General features: G+C 37.8%; 1 protein-coding gene across 5 annotated transcripts in view; it reads left to right on the top strand.

Moving 5' to 3' along the window:
- LOC120754910 (sodium channel protein type 1 subunit alpha) overlaps window positions 1-27,651 on the top strand; it is a 93,221-nt gene that overhangs the window by 27,150 nt on the left and 38,420 nt on the right. For 2 of the 5 annotated variants that reach the window (XM_058421279.1, XM_058421280.1), the window contains exons 3-15: window positions 475-790; window positions 7,437-7,557; window positions 12,002-12,089; window positions 12,874-13,002; window positions 13,727-13,818; window positions 14,744-15,016; window positions 20,434-20,497; window positions 20,876-21,017; window positions 21,168-21,374; window positions 21,856-22,161; window positions 22,902-23,282; window positions 24,501-24,633; window positions 25,438-25,676. In XM_058421279.1, coding sequence (XP_058277262.1) covers window positions 527-790; window positions 7,437-7,557; window positions 12,002-12,089; window positions 12,874-13,002; window positions 13,727-13,818; window positions 14,744-15,016; window positions 20,434-20,497; window positions 20,876-21,017; window positions 21,168-21,374; window positions 21,856-22,161; window positions 22,902-23,282; window positions 24,501-24,633; window positions 25,438-25,676 — 2,439 coding nt within the window. In that variant the 5' untranslated portion in view covers window positions 475-526. Of the gene's footprint in view, window positions 1-474; window positions 791-7,436; window positions 7,558-12,001; window positions 12,090-12,873; window positions 13,003-13,536; window positions 13,629-13,726; window positions 13,819-14,743; window positions 15,017-20,433; window positions 20,498-20,875; window positions 21,018-21,167; window positions 21,375-21,855; window positions 22,162-22,901; window positions 23,283-24,500; window positions 24,634-25,437; window positions 25,677-27,651 lie in introns of all 5 variants that reach the window. The other 3 variants (XM_058421282.1, XM_058421278.1, XM_058421281.1) reach the window with 3 other exon arrangements.

Raw genomic sequence — 27,651 nt, 5'->3', positions numbered from 1 at the left:
TGATTTTTTTTAAATGGAAATTCTGATTTTACAGTGCAAGTTTTCTGACACTTCTGCTGATCTCAGTAAAATTTTCTGAGTTAGCTCTGTTGGACTGTTCTATTTATAGTTATCAATGTAATCCTGATTGATTCCAGAGGAGTGTGAACATAATAAAACTAGAGTTGTGAGGAAAGAATGTATTTGATTATTCTTAACTATCATACTTTTCCTTATTTGGAGTAAAAGACTATCATGGTCCTAAAGCAAAGAAATGTTTACAGTTTCAAGCACTAGTGTAAGAAAAACACGAGTGCTTCTTACAAATCACCGACTAAAGTGCTTACTTTGTCTTTCTTTACATAATTTTCAAATTGTGTACTTTAACAATTCAATATAGCAAAACCAATTGTACTTGAAAATAACCGCTACATCTTTCTTACTTGGTGATTTCAACATGTTTACTTGAATTTTTTTTTTTCTGCTTTCTTTTAGTATTTTCCTATGCAGAAGAATAAATGGTAATTAAAATGTGCAGGATGAAAAGATGGAGCAGTCAGTGCTTGTACCACCAGGACCAGACAGCTTCCAATACTTCACTAGAGAGTCTCTTGCAGCTATTGAACAACGCATTGCTGCAGAAAAAGCTAAGAATCCTAAACAAGATCGTAAAGACGATGATGAAAATGGCCCAAAACCAAACAGTGATTTGGAGGCAGGAAAAACGCTCCCCTTTATATACGGTGACATACCTCCAGGAATGGTGTCTGAGCCCTTGGAAGACATGGACCCATATTACATCAATAAAAAAGTGAGTCTAATATCAATCCTGTCCATATGCCAGTGTTTGGAGTGTGTTATCATGCTCGTTTCATTTTCTTGGAGTGGATCATTTAGCTTGTGACTTCAGTATGTTAGTTTGCAGCCATTTGCCTTAATGGTTACTAGCTTTTCACCCTTTTCTTTTAATTTACCTCAAAATTTATTTCTTTGATATAACTGACTTTATATCAAAGAAACATTTATATGAAAGCTGAAGCACAATGTGTGATCTTTGATTATAAGCAATATGTAATACCTATATAAACATGCGGATATGTAATACATATATACTTTGTGAACTTCTTAAAAATTAAAATTCATTCATACTGACTACAGCAAGATTCTCTAAGGTTGTTCAGATTTAAAACTGACAGCATGAACCGATGCATAGAACATTTTGTTCACAGAAATCTGCTTTGATAGCAAATGTTTAGGAAATTTGTGGAATCAATAGGGAAACAAACAGATAAGCAGTAAATGTAACAAAAAAGTGCAAAACTGATTTTAAAGTTTTAGTGAAACTGGCCTTGGACAGACCTGGAATCCTTTTGGAATGATCCTGTTGCATAGGCTATAAGCAGCAGGAAAAGTTCATGCTTTATATCTGTAGCTAGGTTGGGTGATACTTTAATTACCGGTTTCAATGATTGTAAAAACTGTCGATATGAAGACAGGAGTTATTTTGACTTTCACAAACTACTGTCTTCTGAGTGTCTCAGCTTGCTATATTTCATGTGATTTATGAGTCCTATTTTGACAAGAGAGAAAATACTGTGTGAAAGAGCAATATTTTTATCTCTATTATCTGGTGCCTCTGAAAGAGCCTTTATCTGCCATTCACAGCATATGAAGATTTATCTTTATATCACAGTTCTACTTTTACAAAGATAAAAGATGTGTTTCTATAAAAGCCGGCCTTGTAGAGTTCTGTACTAGTTGTGTCTGTTTATGATACAGTATTCCATATAATTTTATCCCAACCTGCCCACAGCTCATCCTGGACCTTTATTGCCAAATCAGTCTGTCTTATGTGTCTGGCAGTGAAAACAGCCACATGATAGGTATGACCTATGATAGATATGCCTCTCAAGCCCTTGGGAATGGAAGACCCTTTCAGTCCCTTACTAATGCTGCTGAAAACTTACTAAATCAGCCAGGTCTGGTGATGGAGTTGCAAGAAATGGAGAGAAACCAGCAGAACATATTCAGTCAAGTTTCTGTACTACTTGAGAGGAAGAATCTTTTTATTTGCACTCTAAATACATATGGTCCAAGCATATGCCCTCTGGAATTCTCTTCTTTCTGCTGAAATACGCATATTCTCTCTCTGCACGTGCTTTAATCCTCTACAGGACAGAAATAGAAACAGCCCTGTTAGTCAAAGACAAGGCAAAAATTTCTCAAATGTTTCAATTCTCTCTGTTTTTTCTTCCTTCAGTAAGAGGATATTAGATGTTCCTAACAGAAAATCAACACCTATGTCAATTTTTCACCTGTAATTTTACTTTAAAATATCTAATTTCTAGATTTTATTATCTAGCTGTATGCACATTCTGGAAATACTTTTGTCTTGTTTCATTTGTATTTTGAAAATATTGGCAGCAGCTGATGCTCCTGCAAGTCTCAGAAGGAGAAATAATTTGAGAAAAGCTTGAAGCAGAAGTGAACATATCTAGGAAGACACATAGGAATGCTCAATGTATTTATCTCTGTAATATTTAACGTTTCAGCTTCCTCTTTACCCCTCTCTGAATTCCACCTTGTAAAGCCAAGAAATCCATCGGCACACCCTCTCCAGTGCGACAGTGTGACAACTGCTGCACAGTCATTAGAGATGTTGTTTCTCCATGGTGAAGCATCTGAAATGTCATGGATCTAATGAAAAACACCAGAATGAAAGAAAATACTTATTTGCAAGAAAGGGTTAGGGCAAGTGTGCAGGATTACCAGATGCCACTGTTTCTTCAGAGCTGTATTAAGATCTCTGCATAAACTATAGCTGCTTTGTTGACAGAAACTTCCAGAAAGTTTGGCTTCCAGACTTTCAAATAGGGAATAGAAATGGTTGTTCACAACACTGTGAACCACATTTATTTGGAAAAGCTGTATAGGAATTTTAGGATTTTTTATTATTATTATTACAAGTTTGGGTCATGAATGAAGACATCCATCATTTACCTTATATGTAAATATTGCATGTCTCTTGCTTCCCCCCCTCCCTCCCCCACACTATTCTTTGTACCAAGATTGATCAAGCTCCCTCTATTTTTCATGCAGTGAATGTCTAAATGTCATCTGGAGTGCTTTATGTTCCATCCATGGGACTGCTTTTTCTAAGCAAAAAGTTTGTGCATGCCATGATTTGAGGCACTTTAATAGAGAATAAGACAGAAATGAATGCATATTTTGAGCTGGCTTGAGAGCCCTAATTTGTGCCTGAGGTAGATCTGAGATGAAAAGTTAAAATAAAAAAATCTTTTAAGAGAAGCAAAACCAAATAAGTATAATAGTATTATGATTTTTCAGTGTGCTTCTATGCAAAACCTACCGCCAAGGAGGACATATCCATACTCAGCACTAATCTGAATCTGAAAGGAAAAGGAAAACATTGACAGCTGCTGTTTGATAGTAGGACAGCCCATTATAGGAGGTTTACACACTTGATAGTATATTTGATTTACACTGTATCACAGATAGCCTGAGAGCCAGCAACTGTACCCTTGAGACATAATTATTTTATTGTAAAAGAATAGAATAATGTTCTCCTATAATTATGATTTCATTATACTGAAATGCTGCTGACTGTGGTGGCCAATAACGTTGAACTTTAGAAATGTGAAGTTTAGCATCCTAAAGGGTTGCAATGCTCTTTTTTCTTTTTTAATCCAAAATTGATTAAAAGCAAATGGGAAACTCAGTCATGTTTTGTGTTCTGCTTCCGTGTAAGTGCAAATCTGTGTGTTCCCAGTATAATATTGCCTGCCTGTTCATGCTAGAGCTGCCATCACAAAGGATGAACGATGCTCACTTCATTGTCTCTAGAGAAAAGATCAGCTGGAATCCCCTAAGGTCCTGACCTGCGGGCATGAATCAAAATCTGGTCCACTTGGTTTCATACTTTAAGGCCTGACTCTTTTCCTCTGAAGCTAGGCTGCTACATTAAAGAGGAGGGAGACAATAGGTGGAAATACATGGGTAAAAACTTCACTTTCCTCCTGCTATGGTAGAGATAGAACATTGTTTATTGCCACTCCATGCCCTGCCTCTTGCCAGAAGGATCTGGATGATGTCTGTCAGCAAAGATGCCTCCTTTTCTCCTGGCATTTGATGATATCAGTCCCTTATTTGATCAAATCACTAACTCCTGGGTTTCCCAGATGTATCTTGGGTTGCAAAAACCCCAAAACGATTCTGTAAAATTGCTTCAATTTATTACACCAGCAAAGGTGAATTCACCAGCGATTCTGGATATGTTCATAGTTGTGCAATAATTTTTAAGTGAAAGTTCTAGCAAAGCAAAAAGTTAAGGACTTGCTAGAGAACATTGTTTCAAAAGATAACCACAAACCCAAGAAATGGAAACTCCTCAGATGCCATAAGTCTCCTGTTCTAGCTGCTGCAGGCGCTTTTCCAGAGAAGCTGAGGACCCAGCCCAAGATTGTAGCTGCTCCTGTCTTTCAGAAGGTGGAAATGCAATGGGGTAGCACACAGTGCACTAAATCTAGACTTCCAGAAAATACATTTAAAGCTAACTAGGAGGAAGGAGAAGAGAAATAAGGTTTTGGGAACTCTTTATCCCAAGAGATTCTCAGAGACCTTATCTTTATTCAGTGTTGACTCTTCTCTTTTAGCTACATCTTCTCAAAACACTCCTTCTCCTCCTTTGCCCTGCTAAGAATTCCCTTTCTGGCTTTATTTCAAATATGGCAGAAGATGGAATGGATTTTAGGCTACAGATGCAAAAAAGCACCAAATCAGGGATTTCCTTTCAGGGAACTCTGGATTTATATTCACACTCAAATACTTTGTGAGTGGGTTTTGTGCCTTTAGAAAAATGAATAAAACATAAGGCCTGTAATTTATACATAATCCTTCATATACAAGCACTAATCTTACAATCTGTTTAGAATTTATCCAGTTTTTCTTAGTGTATGTCTACTTTGTCCTGACAGCTTTGGGTAGAACACTTCATGTTCATCCACACTGCCTACACATTGGCTTGCATCTGAGTTGAGAGTGGAGTGAGATACAGCAGGCATAGCAGGGAGCTTACACAGGGCTTGCATATCAGCTCTTACCTGTACTTTTTAATGAAAATTCTCCTTCAGGAATAAGGTGCAGTTTTAATTCATGTTTAAGGCTAGAAGTTAGAGGACCAGCAAAGTCATTCTGAAAGCTCAAGTCACAAAGATGCTTTGAGTGAAAAATTAAAACTGAGGTAGGGAATTCATGTCTTCTTGGTTCTGCTTATGCAGGGCAGCAGAAAGTAGAACAGCTAAAATAGCAGCAGCTTCCAACTGAAACTGGAACTGTGCCAGCATGCTGTTATTTTCCATAAGGCATATGAAAATAGATGTATGTTTAATATGCTTGTGTTCAAAGATTTTTTAAAAAATGTAGGTTGACTAAATGAAGGTGCAGCAATCTTAGGTACAGAGTTAGTAGGAAGTGTGATTTTTAATGCATTTTGTCAACTACCTCATAACTACAAAAAAGAGCATGAGTTGGAGGCATCTGAGTCCTGGGGGCTGGGGACAGACCTGGCAGAGGAATTCACCCTCCCCCTTGGGGCGTGAGGCTTTAAAACATTGTGCCAAAAAGTCATTCGTCTGGTGGTTGCTTCAGTAGTTGAAATGAAAGCTTCATGTAAGGTCAGGTCATCTGCAGGCTGTTACCTGTACGCCTGAACTGGATGTGTAATTTGGAAACATTAGCTTGGGCTGTCCTCAGCTTCACATGTAGTTTCTGCATTTCTGTGTGGAAGTGGGAAATCATATACATATCTTATCCATTCCTACACATCTTGAGTTTGTACTCAAGCCAGTGCAAAGTCTGCCTGGTAGTGTCCCTTACTCCTAAGGAGTTTGGTTTGTAGGAGAAGGTGCTCTGGGTAGAGCTGTGACGGAGGAGCAGCTCAGGGAAGAAGCCTCTGGGACTGAAGTAGCTTTTCCTCACAGTTTAATCATTGCTCCTCTGCCTTCGGTAAACTTCATCTCCACAACTCTCTCCACTTCCTGTGTGCTTCTAGGCATCTATACTTCATGGTCCATACATTCTAAATTTTCCAGATCTCAGCAGACTGAAGCATTGTCCTTCTTGAGCCTCCACGGCATATTTTGCCTGTCTGCCAGCCTTCCTGGAAACAGTCATGTAGTTCATTGCTTACAGTCTTGAAGCGATACTTGATGGCATGGGCACCAGAGGAAACCAACACACCCTTTCCCACGCTCCCACTGGAATTCTACAGCTCAATTTCATCAGCAACTTAACAAAAATCAGGGAGGCTTTTTCATAGCTTCTGCGCAAAATATAAAGCTCTGAAAATGGAAAAAACAAAAAGAAAAAAAAAAGCAGTTTTAGACATTTCCCTGTAATTTCATTTGAATTTAGGTTATGATTCTTGCATCGTCCCTTCCACTGCATGCAGATTTCTTCTGAGTTACTGAACCTTCCTTCCTTCTGCACAGTTTTTCACTCTTTTCTGATTGATCTTGCAGTTGAAGAGCACCTTAGTGACACAAAAGAACCCAACAGCCCACATTTTCTGTGCTGTAGTGTTAGGGCAGGTGCAGACATCATGGTCTGCAGTGGAAGCAAAGCAGTGTTTGCAGGGTTTGCGCTCATACTGTTTCTATTTGGCTCATGGATTTATTTGAGACATTTAACCTGAAGTGTCTTCTACAATTCTCTGAAGTAAGGCTTGCATGCCTGCAAGTTTCTCTAAATTTGACTTACTCCATAGATATAAAAAGTTAAAGTTTAAAAGTATGTATTTTCTGGGGAAGTTTCACACCTGGAAACTACAATTGTGCAGGAGGATCATTTGGGATTGTCTCTTGCTCCCTTCCAGTAAGGTATATTCACATGTCCAGACCCCAAAGACCTACCTAAATACGGTTGTATATGCTACTGCTATTTCCCTCACTCCTTAGCACAAAACCAGTGGATAGTCTATTAAATCAGTTTTAAGGATTTCTAATTAGTAAGATTTCATATCAATGAAGTCAACAGGTAGGGTGGAAAGGAGTGGGGGGCAATGCACCACCACACCCTGCTTGTGCTATTTCAAACAAGGAGAATTTTCTGGGGGAAAACATAAATAAAATTAGAATTGCAGGTAATAATTTATGCATCTTTATTTACAACAAACACTTGAAAAGGAATATTACTTACTGAGTTTGTTTAATGAAGAAGTAAACCAAAAAACACTAATGAATTGAATTAATTGCATTCTCATATGTCAGATTCATCAGGTAAGTACTGGAAATAATTTTTATCTGAAAAATTACTCATGCTTTTTGTGTATTAACAGTTTAAAATTTACAATTTTGGTGATTGCTTACTTGTAACAGTTTTTAAATGAGATTCTATAGTGAATAAACACTGATAAAATGTCTTTTCTTTCTCTTTTTCAGACCTTTATAGTATTGAATAAAGGGAAGGCAATCTTCCGATTCAGTGCCACCTCCGCCCTGTACATTTTAACACCCTTCAACCCTCTTAGAAAAATAGCAATTAAAATTTTGGTACATTCATATCCTTTTTTAGTGGTTGTTCAAGATGAAATTAAGAAAATATATAATGACTTCATCATAAATAAATGTTCAAGGTCCTTCTGGGGCTATCCTCAAGATCAGCTGTCCTGTCTGCTGTGGCAGGGTGCCTGGAAGCCTGGCTCGTGCACACTGATTCTCACATTCCCAAACCCGCCCAGTTGCGCCATAAGCCTCTGCCAAACTGAATACATTGCCAGGAGGCACAGGCAGCATTCCTGCAGGTGGTTTGCAAAGCATCTGTACATGCAGATGGTGGACAGGCTGGGGGGACCATAACTGATGGGATGGTGCACAAGGTAAAGTTGTAGACTGACACGGGGGATTGCTGCCTGATGGTCATAACAGGTTGGGAATTTCTAGTGGGTGAGGCTTTGGTGCAGTTGTTGTTTTTTTTTTTTTTGCAGAACCTCAGGACTGGGAAATGTAGTTATCAAATGAAAATTTCAGTGTGACAGTAAGACTTTTAACATTGAACAAGTAGTGAAAGGCAGAAGCCTTATTAACAGAGACTGCTGGCAGAATTTTCTAGGTTTTTGAAAAAGTAAGAAACAAGGCTAATGGTTGTTGGCTCAGAATACCTTTTACTCTGAGCTCCTGGGAAGTTAAAGCAGTGTGAGAGAAGGGGAAGGTGTCAGGCTGGAGAGGAGTTAGGGAGCATTTGGGGACAGCTAAGGGAGCTGACAGAGATCTACAGACACGGTGGTGGTGGTGGTGAGAAAACACAACCAAATACTGACAGATTGCAGCCTCCAATGAATGCTCATCCATTCACATGGCACTGGTCTACAATACCTTCCAACACTGCATCTGGCTGAGTTGTGGATAATGTGCTTCACTGACATATTGGTTACTGAGTTGGTCTTGGTTTTAAGTTTCTCCTAATTGTCTTCAGAGTATCCAGCTGGTCTTGACAACAGTAAGAACAAAAGAAATTCCAACAGACAATATGTAATTTCTTTATTTTTCCTTCCATCTATGAACTGATCTTGTAATTTAACTCTATTATAGGAAGAAATTTTCTTTCGTTTTATGGACTGATTTTTTTTTACAACCAGCTAACTATTGCAGGAGTTATTTTTATCTTAGATATAGGCATAGAATTGGTTTTTTAATCTAAAACATAAGAACGGACGTGCAGATTCTGTAATTTTCTATTTTTTAAAATATTATAGACTATAGTACAAACAGTGCAAATATGAAAGTGTTTTAACTAAGAACCATTAAATATGTTCCTTTTTACAGTTCAAATCTCAGCTGCTTACACAAGGTTATCTTCCTACATAAAAAAGACGAGGTGCAAAATTGATTATTGGTTTTAATAATCCTCTGACTTTTATAGATAAACCCTATTTCCTCCACATTTTGTGGCAGGTGTTTGGCATTTTGGCCTTTGTAACAGAAATGTGCCTTTCCACGTGAAAGACAAGTGTTGAGCACATTGAAACTGGCACATTGGTTGGAAAACCTTCATCTGTCTGTCCTCGAAATTCTCTGAACCTCTGTATAGGGTGCTCTGATCACATGTGCCCAGACACGTGAGCAGATACTGCTGCCCTGCAGGGAAACAGAGTGTGTCTCTTTCCAGTGCTCACAGACTTTCTCTGCAATTATTCTCACTGCCAGTACCTATTGTAATACTGGATACAGAAACTGGTAACAGCACGAGTTTCTCTCTGCTGACTCATCTCCTGGTAGTCTTTTTTTTCCCCTTTGCCTGCCTGACTCGACTTAAGGTCGAACATGCAACTGAGGAGGCAGCACAAAAGTGATGGGAGAAGGACAGCCTTTGGCAATTAGTGGGAAAGAATGAAAAGGTGAGAATAAGTAGAGTGTTGAGCAGTCGAAAAAAGGGAGGTAGCAGTGGCTGGAGCTGCAGAGTATTAGAGATTTCTGTTAGAAAGAATTGGGGAGGTGCTCTAGAGAAAATGTGTCAGTGCTCCTGTGCAAGGCTCTGGAAGCTTAAATTATCATATTCCTCGGTGTGGCCTGACTGCCAGAAGGTATCTGTGAGGCCAGTTGGCAATGTTTGGTTTTTTCCCAATTGTTCCATCTTCCACCAAGTCACACAGGTGATAACAGACTTCAGCTGCTCCTGTAACTGATTAGCTTGGGGCTGTGTGGTGCCTCTGCATGCCTGCATGGGAAGAGCACGAAACAGGCACTACATTTCCGTGAGGAAGTCATCATGGGTCTGATTTTTTTTTTTTTTTTTTTGCCTATGTGTATAGTTGAATTGTTATAGAACATAAAATAGTAAATTAAGGGAATATTGAGCTTGTAAATCAATCACTCAAAATGTGGGAGAGGACAGAAGAGATGCACAGAGATGCACATTGAACGTGTCAGTAATGTCTGAGATTCCCATAAGAGAAATGGTCAGTCTATATTTCTGAGTATTTTAGCCCTTAATGAGCATCTGCTCCCTTTCAGAGTGAACAGCACTTTGGCAACTTCTGGCTTCCAGATGTGCCACGTTTTGGAAAGAGTGAGCAATGTGCAAGGACCTACCTGTGGCCCTTGTTATGAATGGTACCATGATGCTGAGCTGAAAGCACACAACACAGTGCACAGGGGTAAAACCTCTCCTGAGAGCACACTGCACATCTCTAACTCCTTCATGAGACCACTGAAACTGCAGCCAGGCATCTCCAGCTTGGATTCCAAAATGGATTCTCTATATTTAAAGGAATTTCCTAATTAAGTTAAAACAGGCTCTTTAGACCTATCTGTGGACTGTGATGAGAAACACTATAAGGCATTCTAATAATTTATTCTAAGGCACTGAACAATTTTTGCTCTACAGAGCTTGTATGGCAACATGATCTTCAAAACTAATGAAGTCACTTACTGAAATATACCAAAATATCCAGTGCTGGATCAGGCATTTAGGCAAAGGGCACCACACCTGTCTGTGGGAATCAGGCAGCTAATTCCTTCCTTGTGATTTGAGTGTTTATTGAAAAGGTATGCTAAATTTTGAATTTTTCAGCTGCTGTAAGCAAAGATCTTAATGATTGCAGCAATGTTCTGAAAGGTTTAGACTGTGGTGCTACTTCTCTTGTTCCATCTTCACCTAGAGTGAAGGGTTAGGGTTTTGGTTTCATGATGTGGTTGATTGGTTTGGATTGTTTTGGGGGTTTTTTTTTCATATTGTTTATCTCCATGGTATAAAAATATACCTAACCAACCAAATGCTATCTACTTGCCGAAAATTAATTAAATCCTGGGCTCTCATGTACAATTTTAGCTGTAAACAGCTTTCTTTGGTTTAAACTATTTTCTTTTTCCAGTTATGGTGATGCAAATACTTTAAGGAATTTAGAGAGATGACTAGAGGGAAAATAAGTTAACCATTTGGCATAAATGTGTAGCAGTGCTTATTTTTTACTGCCATCATGTGGCCGGTTTGAGTCAGGTTTTCGTCTAGTTTGGTTACTTCAGTATTTCCAAATGTTTGAATTGAGGTTGTTGCCACAAACAGGGAAGAACTGCACCGTCTGAAGAGGCAGTGATCTGCTGGACAAAGAACATTGTATTGAATGTCATGGAGCCCCAGTGGATTGTCCCATCTCCCTAGAACCAGCCCCTCTGAGCTGTTAGTGTGGGTTTCATAGTCCCAGAGTACCTAAATGCTCCTTGCTGGAACATCAAATAAAAATTAATTTCATTCTAATCTTCACCAGTTTTCCATGCTTTTCAATTGATGCAACTATTGAAGCATTTTCATATTATAACATTAGTAGAAACAGACACACCGCTTTTGCTGGGTTTTGAGAGAGACGAAAAGTAATCCTGGGAAACTGTTCACATTAATCTGTGAGCTCTCTGTGGATTTCTGTTTCACTGATTGAAGCAGGTACTATTAAGCTGGTGTTAGGGAAACATGGAACACACTCACTTCAGAAATTAAAAACGGTATTCTATGTTTTATTCTGTGTTTTCCGCAGACTGGCTGTGCTGGGTATTGGAGTGGCACTGACTCAGCTCAGCTCTAGCTCCGGGTAAATAGTGGAAACATTTTTTTTTCTTGCATATGCCAGCTCTTGATTTTAGTACCAAGCCCGTAGAAGTGAAAGCCTAATGCTTATTCAGTCATGCCAGGTACTTAAGGCAAAATGTATACTCCCGATAGTTATTTTGGTTTTGGCTGTTGCTCAGCTCATGTTACCTCCCAGGGTGTGAGAGCCATCTCCTTTCAGTACCAGCTGAAAACAAAACATGAGGACACCAGAGTGTCAACAAATCGAGACCAGTATTAAAATCTAATGTTCTAAAATGAAAAATATGAGGTTAAGCAAAGTGTATGTCAATGTTTACCAAAGTCTAAAAGTTTTGTGTAGGTGGTAATATTTTATTGTCCTTGAGCCATGGCTGATGTGATATTGTGTGAATAGCTACTGTGTTTTCCTTAACAGTACCTACATTATTCAGCATGCTTATCATGTGCACTATTTTGACCAACTGCGTATTTATGACCATGAGTAACCCTCCAGACTGGACAAAGAATGTAGAGTAAGTTGCACATTATTTCAATATATCTTTGTCTGTTCCTCTAGAGGTTACCATGCCAGTAACTACAGTGCAAGATGTGCTATCAGGAGCTATCATGAATATTTCCTCTCTGAACTAAGTAGAAATGTTGAATAATTATTTGAATCCCATTCTAGTAGAACAATAAGGTAGAGAAACATGAAAATAGTTTGCAGATAGTATTCTACTGAGATTCCACTAGTTTTCTCCATGGTTTATCACCTACCCAATGTTTTTACCCTTCCTTACACCACTCCATTAGTGGCAGAACCATGGGCACCTATATGTTCCTGCCAGTTAAGAGAGCATACAAGCAAAAGTATTACTAAAGTGAGAATGAGAATTCAGTGCACGCTTGCACCCGCCCTCTTTAGAGCCGATACCGGGTGTTTTATGTGTCACTGACTCTGACATTAGCCAGTAACTTATGCTCATGGCTTTCTCACTTAAAGGACAGGACCTAGGACTGCATACTTTTAAACTAAATCTCACCTGTAAATCTTATTATGTTATTTATTTGATGGATTTGTTTATTTTTATTTATGTACAAGATCAAGACTGCTGTACTTCAACAGCACACCTAATGCATGTAAATGCACAACTATCTCTGATTAATATAATGCATTTTAGAAGAAACTGCTTATTTACTGTATTTATTTTCCAGTCGTGGAATAAACCCCCCTTTCATTTGATCGTCATATTTCTGTCAGAATACCAATGTAAATTATTGCTGCTTATTTTGATTAAATTTTCCTATATTTTTCAGGTATACGTTCACTGGCATTTACACATTTGAGTCACTAATAAAAATCATTGCAAGGGGCTTTTGCTTAGAAGATTTTACTTTTCTTCGAGATCCGTGGAACTGGCTTGACTTCACTGTCATTACCTTTGCGTAAGTTCTTGTTCTTTGCTTTTTCTTGGAAAAAGAAGGGCAAAAAGGGCATGAAATTAGTATCGATATATAACAATTTTGTTAAATGGAAATTCTTTTATGGACTTACTTTTGTCTAAAGCAATTTGCACTTTCAAAAGTGCATATTTTGATGTAAGCAAAAATACTGCAGAAGCCATTAGTACAGCTAGTATTAGAGAGGCTAATTTCATGTCCTGCTTTTATTTTTCTTATTTTTTTTTTTTCTGAGCAGAAAAGGAGCTTCCCTTTGACTTCCTTCTCCAAACTTACCAATCTAGTCTAGATAAATTTTAGGCTTTCAAAGTAGAATCAGTGCGATTCACTTCAGAGACATTTAATTTAGCTGAAGGCTCTGAAAGTATATTAATGCAAGGCAAACTGCAGTGAAAGGTGAACCTCTGACTGTTGCTATTAAAGTTTTTGCTAAAAGTGCCAAAGCGGTCTTGATGAAAGACCCAAGTAAGTAGCATAAACTTTGCCTAAATTCTGAATAACTGTGATTTAATCCTACAGGTATGTAACAGAATTTGTAAACCTAGGCAATGTTTCAGCTCTTCGAACTTTCAGAGTATTGAGAGCTTTGAAAACTATTTCTGTAATTCCAGGTAAGAAGTAACTGGTGTAAGGTGTTAGGCCCCTTTTACCTCCCAACTGTTCCTTTTTATCCTGTCATTGTGTTTGTGTGTGAACTCCCCTATTACAGATATGTGACAGAGTTTGTGGACCTGGGCAATGTCTCAGCGTTGAGAACATTCAGAGTTCTCCGAGCTTTGAAAACAATATCAGTCATTCCAGGTGAGAGAGAGGTTAAACACTGAGGCTGACTTTAATTCACCAAAACAGAATTCATATTTTTTAAATATAAGTCTTATTTCTTTCCACAAAAAAAAAAGCAGGAATCAGAAGGTATCAGAGTTCACTGAAATCTCTGATTCATTGCTTTTGAAAATGAGCACTTTCCTTTCGAAATCAGCCTTTGAGTTTAACAGATTCTTGCATGAGACATTGCAGTACACAGTGTGTGTGGTTTGCATCGTATGACGTCAAGCTTTCTACTCCACATTCAATGAATATTAGTAACCCTGAAGTTTTCTTACCCATGTGTATCCTACCTACATGATGTTATGTGGTATTTGTTGTGAATATTCGTGTCTAAAAATAAAACTGTTTGAAGAAACTGTTGACTTACTAAGAAGATGAAGGAATAAGATAATAAAGAATAGCATGGGTGTTGCATGGGGGATTTATTATCTTAAAAAGCTACAATTTTCCAAACCATTTCCAGTTTTATAGCATTAAATTTGAATCCTATTTATTGTCGAACAGGCTTTTTGCTACTGTCTTCTAAATCTAGCATGTTATAAAACTGATAGTAGTAAAGGTTTGGAGCAAGATGTATTGACAAATGAAAAGAAAGAAGATTTTTATGTGAGATCAATGTACAGCATGAATAAAAAATAGTTGCTTGTTTTATCATTAAAACAAGTTGTTTTGAAATATATGCAACTCATTCCATTCACAGTTTCAAGTGGACATAAAATTCAGCTATTTATTCATTTTCGCAAGTGAAAAAGCTCTTCACAAAAATGTTGTTTCACAGACATTACAATCATTTACTTGGGCTTCTGCATGAAATCTGTAACTTTACTGGGAGACACTGTCATTTTTGTGCTTTGAAAAAGTTTCCAACATCAGAATAAAAACTCCTTTCCATTTGCAGGCCTGAAGACTATAGTGGGAGCCCTGATTCAGTCTGTGAAGAAGCTCTCGGATGTGATGATCCTGACTGTGTTTTGTCTGAGTGTATTTGCACTGATAGGGCTGCAGCTGTTCATGGGCAACCTGAGGAATAAATGCCTGCAGTGGCCTCCAGAAAATTTTACTTTGGAAACAAATATTACTTCCCAGCTGAACAGCACAATAGGTGAAAATGGTACATTGGTTAATTCAACAGTGACTCCGTTTGACTGGAAGGGATACATTGAGGATGAAAGTAAGTATTGCTGCAGAATTCTCACTGAAGCGGTTTGTGGCTTACCCCCTTCTTAGAAGGAAGGAGGGGAAGGGATAATACATTTCGTTAAGACAGAACAGGAAAACTATTTTCTCTTTCATATGTCTGCTCTGAAGGCCTGCATGGAACATGGAACAAGGGAACAAGGAACGTGATCTTGCTGCTTGGTATAGCTCTTTTTCTCAGCTCCATCTGCCAAATTCACATCTCCCCTGAGACAGAAAGAATTCTTAAAATTACTTAGTAGTCTTAAATATTTTCCATTCTGTTATCCAAGGCAAGGTGAGCAGCAGCATGCTATGCTCTTTCTGGCAGATATCAGAGACTTCTGATATGCAATGAGAAGTCAAGTGATGAAGTCCTCAGTATTTTCACCTTCCATTTATTCTTGTGCTTTATTATTATTATTATTATTATTATTATTATTATCATTATTATTATTATTATTATTGAGGGAGGTTGAAGTCTAACAGGTTTTTCTGCTAAAATTAATGCTTATTTTTCTTATAAACTGCAACAGTCATTTAAAAAAAAAAAAAATCCCTATCATTAATCACTGTTTCTGAAGTATTTAGGACTATTCTTGTGCTTTTATACCCTGTTCTCTTTCAGTCTTCTTGTACACCAGACAACACAGGTCATTAACCACTTTCTCCTACAATGTATTTTCTGGATGTTGATCTGTCATCTGAATCCTTTCTTTTCCATAAGCATGCTTCTTCAAGTGCATATAGGCATTTCTACTCCACATAAGGTGTACTAAGTAGGAAAGAAGTGGCAGCAGAGTGACTTCTATTTCATAAATCCTATATAGATTGCTGTTTGCAGTTGTGGTATTGTTCAGCTTTTATCTACCTGCTCCTGGATCTTTTAGACTTCTGCCTCATTGAGTTTTCCCTTTGCATTTGCACAGTTAATTGTTCCAGCCTGAACAGCACCCTATTTTTTTCAAACCATCTCTCCAGCTGGCCTGGACCTTTGAAAATGTAACTGTTTCCTCAAGCTTACCACCATCCTTATCAGATCAGTGTCATTTCCAAATTTGCTGTTTTCTTCCATCATCTGGATTATTTAAAACCTTGAACAGCAGCAACCTCAGACAAAGTTCTTCTGACATTATTCTAATGCATCTTTCCACTTTGATAATTTCCCAATGCATGACTTTTCAGCCAGTTTTGCTGACACAGAGCAGTCTGGCAAACTGAGAGTGGATAAAGAAATGCATTCCAGTACAGTTAAATGTGAGGAGACAAACCTGTCCTACAAATCAATGCTCACAGTTCGTGTTGAGACAGGTTTGCATAGAGACTGCAGATGATCCCACACATCATCTCTAACAGTGAAAATTACTTTTGGAGTAAATTAAGAACTGAAGGGGAGAGAGGGAGAGAAAAGGAGAAGAGATCACAGTGACCAGCTGCAGAGAAGTAATGGGGTCTCGAGGTGAGTCTCCTCACTTGGGTGTCCTTTCCAGCACAGCAGTGATCACAACACTTTTCCCGTAGCATCTCTGTGATTTTCATTAGCATCTCCTCAAATTCCCTACAGCTCTGTCCTTCTTGCAGTGCTATTAGCACTAATTGGAGTGCCCTTTGATCAGAGTGGGTGCTGCACGGCTGGCTGGTTTTTAAGCTTGCACATGCATGTTATTAGGTCACTTAACAGAAACCAAAAGCCACAAGCAGAGAATAGGAGAAAGGAGGAGAAAGAGAGGTGAGTCTCATACCAGAGACAATGACTTCCTTTGAGTACCTGCTGTGGCAATAGTGTGTTCACAAGTGTAATGTCATGAGAACGAAAGTGACATGAAGAACATGAGGACACAGAGGCTCTGGAAAACACTGCCACAGCAGCTTGTGTGTAAGGCTGCAGGGAAATGGAAAGGCAGGATATAGAAGTGCAACTGGAAACCCTTAACAGTAGAGAGGCTGAAGCACCTAAGGCACTCTGGGGCAGCCAGCACCGACTAATTAAGGCTGAAAGTCTTCAGCCAAAAAGCTAAATAATATCCTGTTCACATAAATAAATTATTGACCAGGAAGACAGAATTACCCCTGTATTTAGCATTACTGCAGTTGCTACTGGAATACTATATAAAGTTCAATTTAGATAGAAAGTTGAAAAAATGGAGGAAGTTCAAAACAGAGCAGAATGATTAAAGGGTTGGAAAACATGGCTTATACCAAGATAGGCCAGGAGCTCAGCCTACTTAGCACATCAAAGAGAAGGTTTAAGGGGTGATTTGATCACAGTTAAAATAAAAAAAATCCACAGGGAACAGAATTTTCATCGTAGACACATCTTTGATCTAGCAGGCAGAGATATAACAGGTTCAGTAGCTCTAAGTCAAAGCCAGACAAATTTTGAATAGAAGTGAGACAGCTTCTAACTGTGATCACACAGCTAATCAATGGCTATGATGGATTTCATGGATTTCCACCTGAATTTCTTAAACCAATCTTTTTGTGAAACTCAATTTACTTGAACATGTGAATTCATGGAGATTCCATGCCATGGCGTATGACAGTCTAAGCAGTCTCCTAATGAAGACCAAGACTTCAAGGCCAAACTTAATTTTCTGACTTTTAAACAAAGAATTTATAAAATTAAGTTCTGATTTAATTTGATTTAAAGAAGACCTGAAGCCCCCTGAAAATGAAGCTTGATTGAATTGGTTCCAGGAAGTACTTTACTGAATGGCTACATGAGCCTTTGGTATATTTACAGAACTTCATATGTATTGTGAAATTTAAAATGAAATTACAACTCTTATTATGAAATTAATAAGGTTATCCTTGCTTACCAGCAGTTTCAAAGAGAAAAATTATCTTCTCACAGCTTCCTGCTCTCTTTTTGCATGTGGGTGGGCAGACAAGATACAAAACCCAGCTGCTTCACAGGGCAATAAGCAGTTCTTTACCTGCAGCTCAGAGCAGTGCAATGGCAGTGTCTTTTGTAAGAATTATGGAAGTTATTATTATACGGCCATTAACTGTGCATACTATGCAGAAGAAGGCATGTAAGCCCTAATTTTACCACTGAGCTCATTTTTGGAGACACCATTTAGAGGGTCTTTATGTAAGGCATTAATGAGTCAAGCAGTCTTTTCTTTACCCCCTTTTTATTTTTCCAAGAATTCTGAAAAACTTAGTTCCAGATAAGCTGAGGTTTATCTTAACAAGCTTTCCATAAGCCTTCCCCCCCCCCCCCAAGAAAAAGCATCTCACAATCTATTTTATGAAATAACAAGTTATTCTCTGTGCTTCTCATGTTTTACCCTATGCTTACACAAACAGCTTTGTCTTGCTTGAAGTTAGGTGCTCACCGACCGGGGAGCTTTTCTCAATCAATTAAAGAGGAGCCAAACTTACACCATTCATGTAATGAGGGATTTTTGCACTTTACTTTGGTAAAACACAATTCAAAATTTTGCATCTAGATAGGGGTACGTGCTTATACTGCTCAGCTTGTGTGTTACAAAAATTTTCCTATCATGACAGTATTTTGAGCACTTGCCCAAGTGTATCAGTGCACTCGAAAGCCTGTGTGGCTGGCAAGTACAGCACCCTTGCAGGGCACATCTTGTCTGAAGCACAGGACCTGAATGCAGACCTGTTGTAGCAGCTCAGCTCAGCTCAGCTGGTGCAGTGCTGATCAGGACTGACTGCTCCATGTAAACCATTTCAAGGCAGGTCTGCATTCTTCCCAACAAGCTGTTATGTTCCAGCATGTTTTAATCATCATTAGCTGACATAAGGCAGAATAAGATTTGCTTCCTAAGGGTCAGCTGTGGCCAGCATCCCGTCAGCTTTCTGTTTACAGCCGTGTTTCAGCACAGAGCTGCTCTGCAATGCACACCAGCCCAGAGCGACAGCAGCCACACACAGGGCTGTGCAGCTGGCACAGCACAGGAGATTGTTCCCTGTGAGATGCAGATACATCATTAGACACTGAAAATGAGTCCTCTGTGAAATGTCAGAACCAGGTCTACGTACAGCTTAAAGACTCATTTTTCCAAAAGGTGAATTTTGCTCACAGGATGGAGTGATGCAGCTGGCCCAGGTATTGTGTCCCTTCTTGCAGCAAACCAATACGTGTTGAGCCAGCAGCTTGTGACACCTCCTCAGATTCAGATTTCATTAGATTTAGATTTCATTGCTTGGGCAGCCCAGGCAGAGTCAAGTTTAAACTCACCTGCACTCATTTTCAAATGAGATAATTTTAAGATAATCTAACAGGACAGTTAAATGGGAAAAAAATCCAGCATGGGGTATAAATCTTCTCAGAAAGCAAAAAAAGGTACCACCTTAATTCTGAAGCTGCTACAGTTCAGAAGTGTTTGAGCTAGGGAGGTGCTCAGGGAAGCATCACCATTGTCCCTGCCCTGTCCTTACATACAGCCTGAGGCAATACTTTTGGATTCCATCAGAAATGTGACACATGATCTGACCCTGTATAAAAAACATCCTTATGCCTGTCACCAAATGGGAGATTGTTGTTACAGGAGAAACTTCTCCTGCGAGAATCCTTCCAAAAATCAAGATTTTAGCAATCAAGACTGTTGGTATCTGCTTTGAGAAGGAAAAGAAAAACACTTCTCAAGGACACTGTCAAGATGAATCTTTATAAGCACAAAGTTTTTCTCATCTCTTTGTTCTTGAAAGAAGAGATAGCTCAAGGTCTTTGTTACTTAAACCATCTAAAATGTCCTTTAACTATGGCATTACTGTACAGACTATGGGATGGTTTGTTACAGGGTGATTTGGTGGAACTTACTCGATTTATTTTACTAAGGTGTTCAATAATTTTGTCATGTACTCTTAAAATCTTACTTAAGAAGTTTGACTGCTGCAGTAATTATGTCTGAGTTAAATTTAGGTGTTTGCCTGTGGACTTCATTCAGTCAGTGGGCTACAACTGCAGTGTGTGCAAACCCATAACCATCAGAGCCGCTGGCAGCTGGGTGGCTTTTTGCAGGATTTATATATTAGATAACTATTACAAGTGCTTGTGAGCAACAAACTGAAACCTCTGGCAATACTGATCAGAGAGTTTAGAAGAAATTAAGAGAATCTTTTTTCAGATAGATTGTAATTATTCTAATAAACAACTATACATTATTTCACAAAGCATGATTTACCTCAGTGATCAGACAGAAGGGAGAATTCACATCCAGAAGCATTTGACGGAATTTTTAGTAAATCTTGGCATTTTACCAGTGAGTGCTGTGAGCAATAGTGTTTAATGAAATTCATAATGTCATTTACTCCAAAGTTTTTGTCCTGCTGAGAAAATAACACTGCTTGTTTAAAACTGGATCAGAAATCACCTTAAAACTTCTAGAGATACTTGCTATATTTTGAATTTTACAATTTTTAAAATTCTTTTTGATACAGGTCATTTTTATTTTCTGGAAGGGCAAAACGATGCTCTGCTTTGTGGAAATAGCTCTGATGCTGGGTAAGACCGAATTTCATAATATTATTGCACTGTGTAGAAATTAGATCCATGTTCCATAGATGGGCAGTTTGAGTGGGGCTTATTTTGAGTCACCACTTCCTTTCACATAAAAAAGGCTTTTACTCTGGGCTTAGGATCTGTGCTCCTGATCAGAGCTCAGTGGATTGGTCAGGTAAACTGGATGTTTGCATGATAAATGAGTAGTTTCATGTCAGTATAGCTCCTGCCTGGTTGATAAGTAATGGGAAGAGCAATACCTGATGAGGAAACATGGCAAAATGTTATCTTGCAGTTCTGGCTGCACATATGAGTATACTAACATCTAGCTGATAAATATTAAAAATGACTAAATAGGTAATGTCCAGTTTGTCTTTGTAGGCAGTGCCCAGAAGGATATACTTGCGTGAAAGCTGGCAGAAACCCCAACTATGGGTACACAAGTTTTGACACTTTCAGCTGGGCTTTCCTGTCACTGTTTCGGCTAATGACTCAGGACTTCTGGGAAAACCTTTATCAATTGGTGAGAAATTTTTAATGAAAAATAGACCAAATATGTTTATAGCAATGATGTAAAAGGTCTATAGTCAATTTTCTTATCTGAATTTTAACAGTATGAAAAATAGAATTTCTGTTAACATACGCTTGCTTATAAATGTATTATTATTTCCAGACTCTTCGTGCTGCTGGGAAGACATATATGATATTTTTTGTCCTGGTGATTTTTCTGGGCTCTTTCTATCTGATAAACCTGATCCTGGCTGTGGTTGCCATGGCCTATGAAGAACAGAATCAAGCAACCCTGGAAGAAGCAGAGCAGAAAGAGGCAGAATTTCAGCAGATGCTGGAACAACTGAAGAAGCAACAAGAAGCAGCACAGGTATCGCTTATGGTGTAGTAATGCAGGACTCTGAGGAAGGGAGTTTACTAGAGATATTCAATTTCTGCTTTCTGAAATTGGAAATATAAAGCACCCTGTTGGTCTTTCAATGGCAGAGCTAGGTCAGAGGTTTTCTATTCTGCGCTGAAGAAGGGTATTGTGAATGATTCAGCCATCGAGAAGGAATATGCAAAACTAGGTATCAGTTATTCACTATATTTTTCTAGTCTAATGCCATTAACACAGTCTGGTAGACTTCTGCATTTAAAATTTACTCATGAAGGATGAGAGAAGTCTAGGACCAACACATATCTTGAGTCAACTGATTAATAACAATTAAAAGAAAAACCTAGGGAGAGGGTAGCCTACGTGGTAAGATCTGGAACCTATGGAGTAGAAATTATGTATAAGTAAATTAAAGAAAGGAAAACACTGTGTCATGGTTCACTCAGTGACATAAATTCCTTCTGCATCATGGCAGGCAGCAGCAGTGGCAGCAGCAGCAGTAACAGCATCTGCAGAGTCCAGGGAGCCCAGTGCTGGAGGAGAAGCAGGAGGGCTCTCAGAAAGCTCCTCAGACGCATCAAAATTGAGCTCAAAGAGTGCAAAAGAGAGGAGAAATAGAAGGAAAAAAAGGAAACAGAAAGAACAGTCTGGAGGAGAAGAAAAAGATGAAGATGAATTTCACAAGTCTGAATCAGAAGACAGCATCAGAAGGAAAGGTTTCCGATTGTCTATTGAAGGCAATAGACTGACATATGAAAAGAAGTATTCTTCTCCACACCAGGTATTGCCTATAGATTTTTTTTAGTAAAAACATATATTTAAAGCATCATAGGCTGTTGCAAAACTACTTTAGTCTTCCTAAAGTACAGTAATATGATGCTACTGCATAAACAAAGGAAATACTGATACTTTTATTACCTTAATTAGTGTTGCTAGTGCTTGAGAGGAAGTGCTCCAGCTGCTAGATTACCTTGTAAAAAAACCCCTCAGAATTAAATGTAACCTTATATCTCTGTTCTTCTAACAGGATTATTTACAAATCATATTAAAATATTCTCTGATTGATTATGTAGGATTTCTTTTAGCATGATTATATATTACCTCGACTTGTTAAAATGCTACAGTATTTTTCTGTTATAATAGCCTCACACTTTCCTCTTGTTTTAGTGATGTTTGAACCAATATTTGTTCACTATGGGCAAGATGCTTCATACATGAAAAAAAGTGCATGTACGGACTTCCTTTTTTTCTTGGTGGGAATTATGCAACTAGTCTTTATGACTACTTTTGCTGAAAAAGGAGCTTTCAGCACTGGTTTTGTCTTAGGAATCCATGAACACTGATACTTCTATCTGCAAAAAGTATCTCTAATGAAATGCATGCAAAAATTTCACAGTACCATGTAGCTACCGGGTAATATAGTTATTCTCATTTAAGGAAAAAAGAAATCCAATGCTAATCTAATAACAGTGCTAACTTTGAGGATTTCAGCTAATAATCACATATTTTGTTTGCCTGCAGTCTTTGCTGAGTATTCGTGGCTCCCTGTTTTCCCCAAGGCGCAACAGCAGAACAAGTCTTTTCAGCTTCAGAGGTCGAGCAAAGGATGTAGGATCAGAAAATGACTTTGCTGATGATGAGCACAGCACTTTTGAAGACAACGACAGCAGAAGAGATTCTCTCTTCGTGCCGCGCAGACACGGTGAACGGCGCAACAGTAACATTAGCCAGGCCAGCAGGTCATCCAGGATGCTGGCAGTGTTTCCAGTGAATGGGAAGATGCACAGCACCGTGGATTGCAATGGGGTGGTTTCCCTGGTTGGTGGACCATCTGTTCCTACATCGCCTGTTGGACAGCTTCTGCCAGAGGTGATAATAGATAAACCAGCTACTGATGACAATGTAAGAAAGTTTTAAATAGCTTAGGCATGGTGGCCCTTCCTTACTGCACCAGCCAGTGTTGTCTACAGAATGGAACCCTTGGCAATGCTTCCTGGTTGGTCAAGCTGTGAATGCTCCTGCATCTTGTAAAATCTTTACTAAATAAAACAGCTAAGATAGGTTTGCAACCTAAGCATTTACTTACGAAGTTTCTCATAACTAACAAATGCAAGTCACAGTTTCCAAGTAAAAAAAACACAAAAAACCCCATACACATTCATAAAAATGCTATGCTTCACTGTATTACTGTGCCATACTTTCCTTTAGCTGATCTAAAGGTCCATCTAGCTATTGTAGGCATAGGATATTTTGATATATTATAATATAATACAACATACTGACATCAACAGAAAATAGTATACAAAAAATGTTATATGACTGCAATCAATATGATGCTGTATTTCCATTATCAAAATTAACATTAGTAGTTAATTTTGATATTATTCTTCCTTATCAGCCTGGTTAAAAATGTAAGGAAGTTGTCAATTCCTTATTACCATTTATTTCTCATTCCTATATATTTTCCATCCATTTCTGGTGGAGTATTGTAGTATAGACAACAAATAGTCCATTGGAAGGTCACAGTTCAATACATACTTCCAAAAATGCAAATGTCTGTGTGAACGTATGTTCAGCACATATTGCTGCCATTCTCTTACCATACACAAGGTAAGAGAAAATGTCTCCAAAAATTTCTTGCTTAGTCCAAATTTGTCTACTCAGATTGCTAAAAAGTACTAGCATGAGGAAGCATGAGGAAGTCAGACTTTTCTTACTTACTACAGTTTGATTAGGAGAAAAGACTATAATGTTATAAAGCCCAGGATATTCTGTCAGCAGGAGCAAGGAAAAAAAAAATTACAGTTTGTAAAATTTTGTGCAGTATTTTGAACTCAACCCTTTTCAATTTGTTTAAATGTTTAAAGACTTTTCGTATCTTGAAGGAAAAAATGCAAAAATTAAGTAAATAAATTCTCTCTTCAATCTTGAAATATGGGTACCTAATGCCTTTCTAAAATTATTTACAAAGTACTAAAAAGTAATAAAAGTCTGACATGGTAAAATATGAAGTGCACGGAGCACGCATCCAAGCTAAGACACTACTAACAGGCTTATGTAGTATTTGCTTATCTGGTTGTTTCTTCAACGTGGCCTCACCTACTCTCGTTCTCTGCATAGGGCACCACGACGGAACCAGAAATGAGGAAGAGAATATCAGGTTCTTTTCACATTTCTATGGACTTCCTGGAAGATCCAGCTTTAAGAGAAAGAGCCATGAGTATTGCTAGCATCCTCACAAACACTGTGGAAGGTGTGTGCTATGCATAGTTTAATCTTTAATCCTGTTTTTCCCACGGATTTCTGAAAATTTGAGCTGAAACTTGAAAACAGATTTAAAATAGCTTAAGTACAGATAACGTCCAACAAACTGACACATATTTATCAGTAAACTCAAAGCTCTTTATTTATTAAGGTTATAACATAAGTAAGCATTAAAGTTATTACATAAGGTAGCATTTCTCATTGTTTTGTCCCCATCTAACTCATGTGCATGGTCATAACTGAGTAGATGCTTATGCATAGTAATTAAAAATGTTTTATTGGACACAAAAAACCCACTGAACATTTTTCAAACATATGCAACTATTGTTAAAATATACATACATTTTTGCAGTTATATTTATTCAGTTATTCTGTAAAGTGAACAAATGATCAATTTTTTTTTTCCTTGAATATGGAATGAAAATTTTCACTTAAATGCTACAAAATTCAGAATAAAAATATTTACATACTAGAACAGTAGGTGGGAGAAACAAGCTAAAGTGCAATCAAGGAAAAATTAAATACAAAATACAAACCGATGCATAAATTGCTGCTGATTGGCATAGTGATTGGAATACAAAGAAGTTGTGCTTAACAGATAAGCTTTGGACATAGCAGATATATTCAACAGCAATTTTTCAAGACTTTCCTTAAAAGCCCTGTGGAATGGGAGCTTAAAGGAGGCTAATCAGTACCAGTACAGACTGAAAACTTGACTGGTACAATTCATATTGGAATGAAGAATCTTAGAAAAAGCGCATAATTACATATATAAACTTTCTTTTCCCCACAGAACTTGAAGAATCGAGACAGAAATGCCCGCCATGTTGGTATAAATTTGCAAACATTTTCTTGATCTGGGACTGCAGTCCACATTGGTTAAAAGTTAAGCATATTGTCAACTTAGTGGTAATGGACCCATTTGTTGACCTGGCTATTACAATTTGCATTGTTTTAAATACACTCTTTATGGCTATGGAACATTATCCGATGACCGACGAATTCAATAATGTACTTTCAGTTGGAAATCTGGTAAGTTTGTTGGGGTTTTACGTTCATGATTTGGAAGGAAATATGCCTGTAATAACTGAAAGAAAAAGTTTTAACAGCTTTTTGGATATTTATTGGCCGTCAGATATAAGTATCAGAACATTTTTGGAAATTTGACTGTCAACCCTGACTCATTAGGATACTGTAAAATCAATATACTGTTGTGTTCTGCAAAACCTAATTAAAATTTTAAAAATTGGCTCCTATGCTACATTAAGTAAAGTTCATCTTAAGCAGAGTTTGATTTGTGTAGCTACTAAACCAGGGAGAGCACTGCTTCCATGAAAGAGACACTATGCAAATAAATGCAGTGTTAGTTTCTCAATCAATACAATTCAAATCTTTAAATTATGAATGTGTTTTTAATTGCAGTTTCCTGAGCAGAAACTTACAATAGCTAAAAGATCATTTTAAAACCATTTCTAGAATTTTCTCCTGCAAAAGTATTTTTATATGGATAAGTGGATAGTTTTCTTTCTCTGCTTTATGTAAAAAATATCCCACAGTACTTTTTCCTCACCTATTTTTTATTGTTTTTATCCTCTGATAATTAATAAGATATATTTTCCTCATGTTGTCAGCTGCATTTTCTCCCTTTCTCTCTTCTTCAAAAAGATAAATTATTAAAGATTTCATGAGTTAACTTTTTCTAGCTCTCATGCTTTTGAACTGACAGGTTTGATCACATAGAAGTATCTGCAGCTACAGTCCTACTTTATCTCTTATTTTAAGAATTGATTTCTTATAATGTCATTTTTAATAATCCTTGTTTTGTAATGAGAAACAAATAGATCATGTAAATAACTACAGTATTTAAAATGAATAGAAAAATGTACAGCTGATTTTTATATACTTAAGAGAAATGCTGAACCTTTGTTTTCTAATAAAATGTAAAGTCTTGTAGCATTTTATTGGTTTGTTTTCCAACCAAGAAAATTCCATACAATTCTTGGTGCACCACTGACAACAAAGGGAGTGTGAGAAAACCTGTCTATAAGCACAATATTTTTCCAGTTTTAGGCTCCCTGACATAAACTTCTTCTGCAGAAGAGAGGACCTCGTAGGTTCGTAGGTTGCCTGCTCCAGTAGTTCCACTTTAAATCTCCTTGTGCCATTCTGATTGTTAGTAACCAAAGTCAGCGTTTCAATCTGTATCATTCCTATGTCTTTCTCAGGGGTTCCAATCCTGTACCTTAAAAACTGTTAACCTTCTTCTCTCTAGTGTTTGTATCTAGAGAGAATTTAAAGACTGTAACAATCTATCTTGAGTATTGGTGTTCCTAGGCAGAGCAAGTCCGACAGACTCTTCTTTCCTGTCTTCTGATTATCCCACTTAGATTATTATTCCCTTTAGCTGCCCTACTTTCTTTTTAGCTTGCTGGAAAATGGGTTATCAAAACAAAAACAAAAAAAACCACCAAAAAAACACAAACAAAAAACCCCAACAACAACAAAAAACCACAACACCCCCCCCCCACAAAAACAAAACAAAACAAAACAATCAACAACAACAACAACCAAAAAAACCCCAAAAAAACCCAAAAAACCCCCAAACAACGACAAACCATTTCAGAGCAGGGCTCGAGCAGTTTTTAATTGTGGCTTTAGTACATTCCTATCCTAGAAGAAATTCTCTCAAGACATCTCTCAAAGCCACTCAGGGTTATTACTTTGGTGGATCTTAAATATAATTCCTACTTAATTCTGCATAGAAACTCGATGAGAAACAACTACCACCAGCACTTTGTTTAAAATGCATTCTTAAATACTCTTTTATTCCTGACATTGAAGTGTTTAAGCCAACCAACTTTGCTGAACTCTCTGGGCACACCCAGGCAAACGTTGCTCAACTTCAGGAAAGTGTTGTACCTTAACACATTATAAAGTATATCAGTTGTTGTATAAACTGAGGTACATTATAATATACCATTTATTCATCTGGTATAAATAATCACAG

Source organism: Hirundo rustica, chromosome 7, assembly GCF_015227805.2.
Source record: "Hirundo rustica isolate bHirRus1 chromosome 7, bHirRus1.pri.v3, whole genome shotgun sequence".
Lineage (NCBI taxonomy): Eukaryota > Metazoa > Chordata > Aves > Passeriformes > Hirundinidae > Hirundo > Hirundo rustica.
Note: the sequence above shows the minus strand (reverse complement) of the source record. Positions and strands in the feature narration are given on the sequence as shown.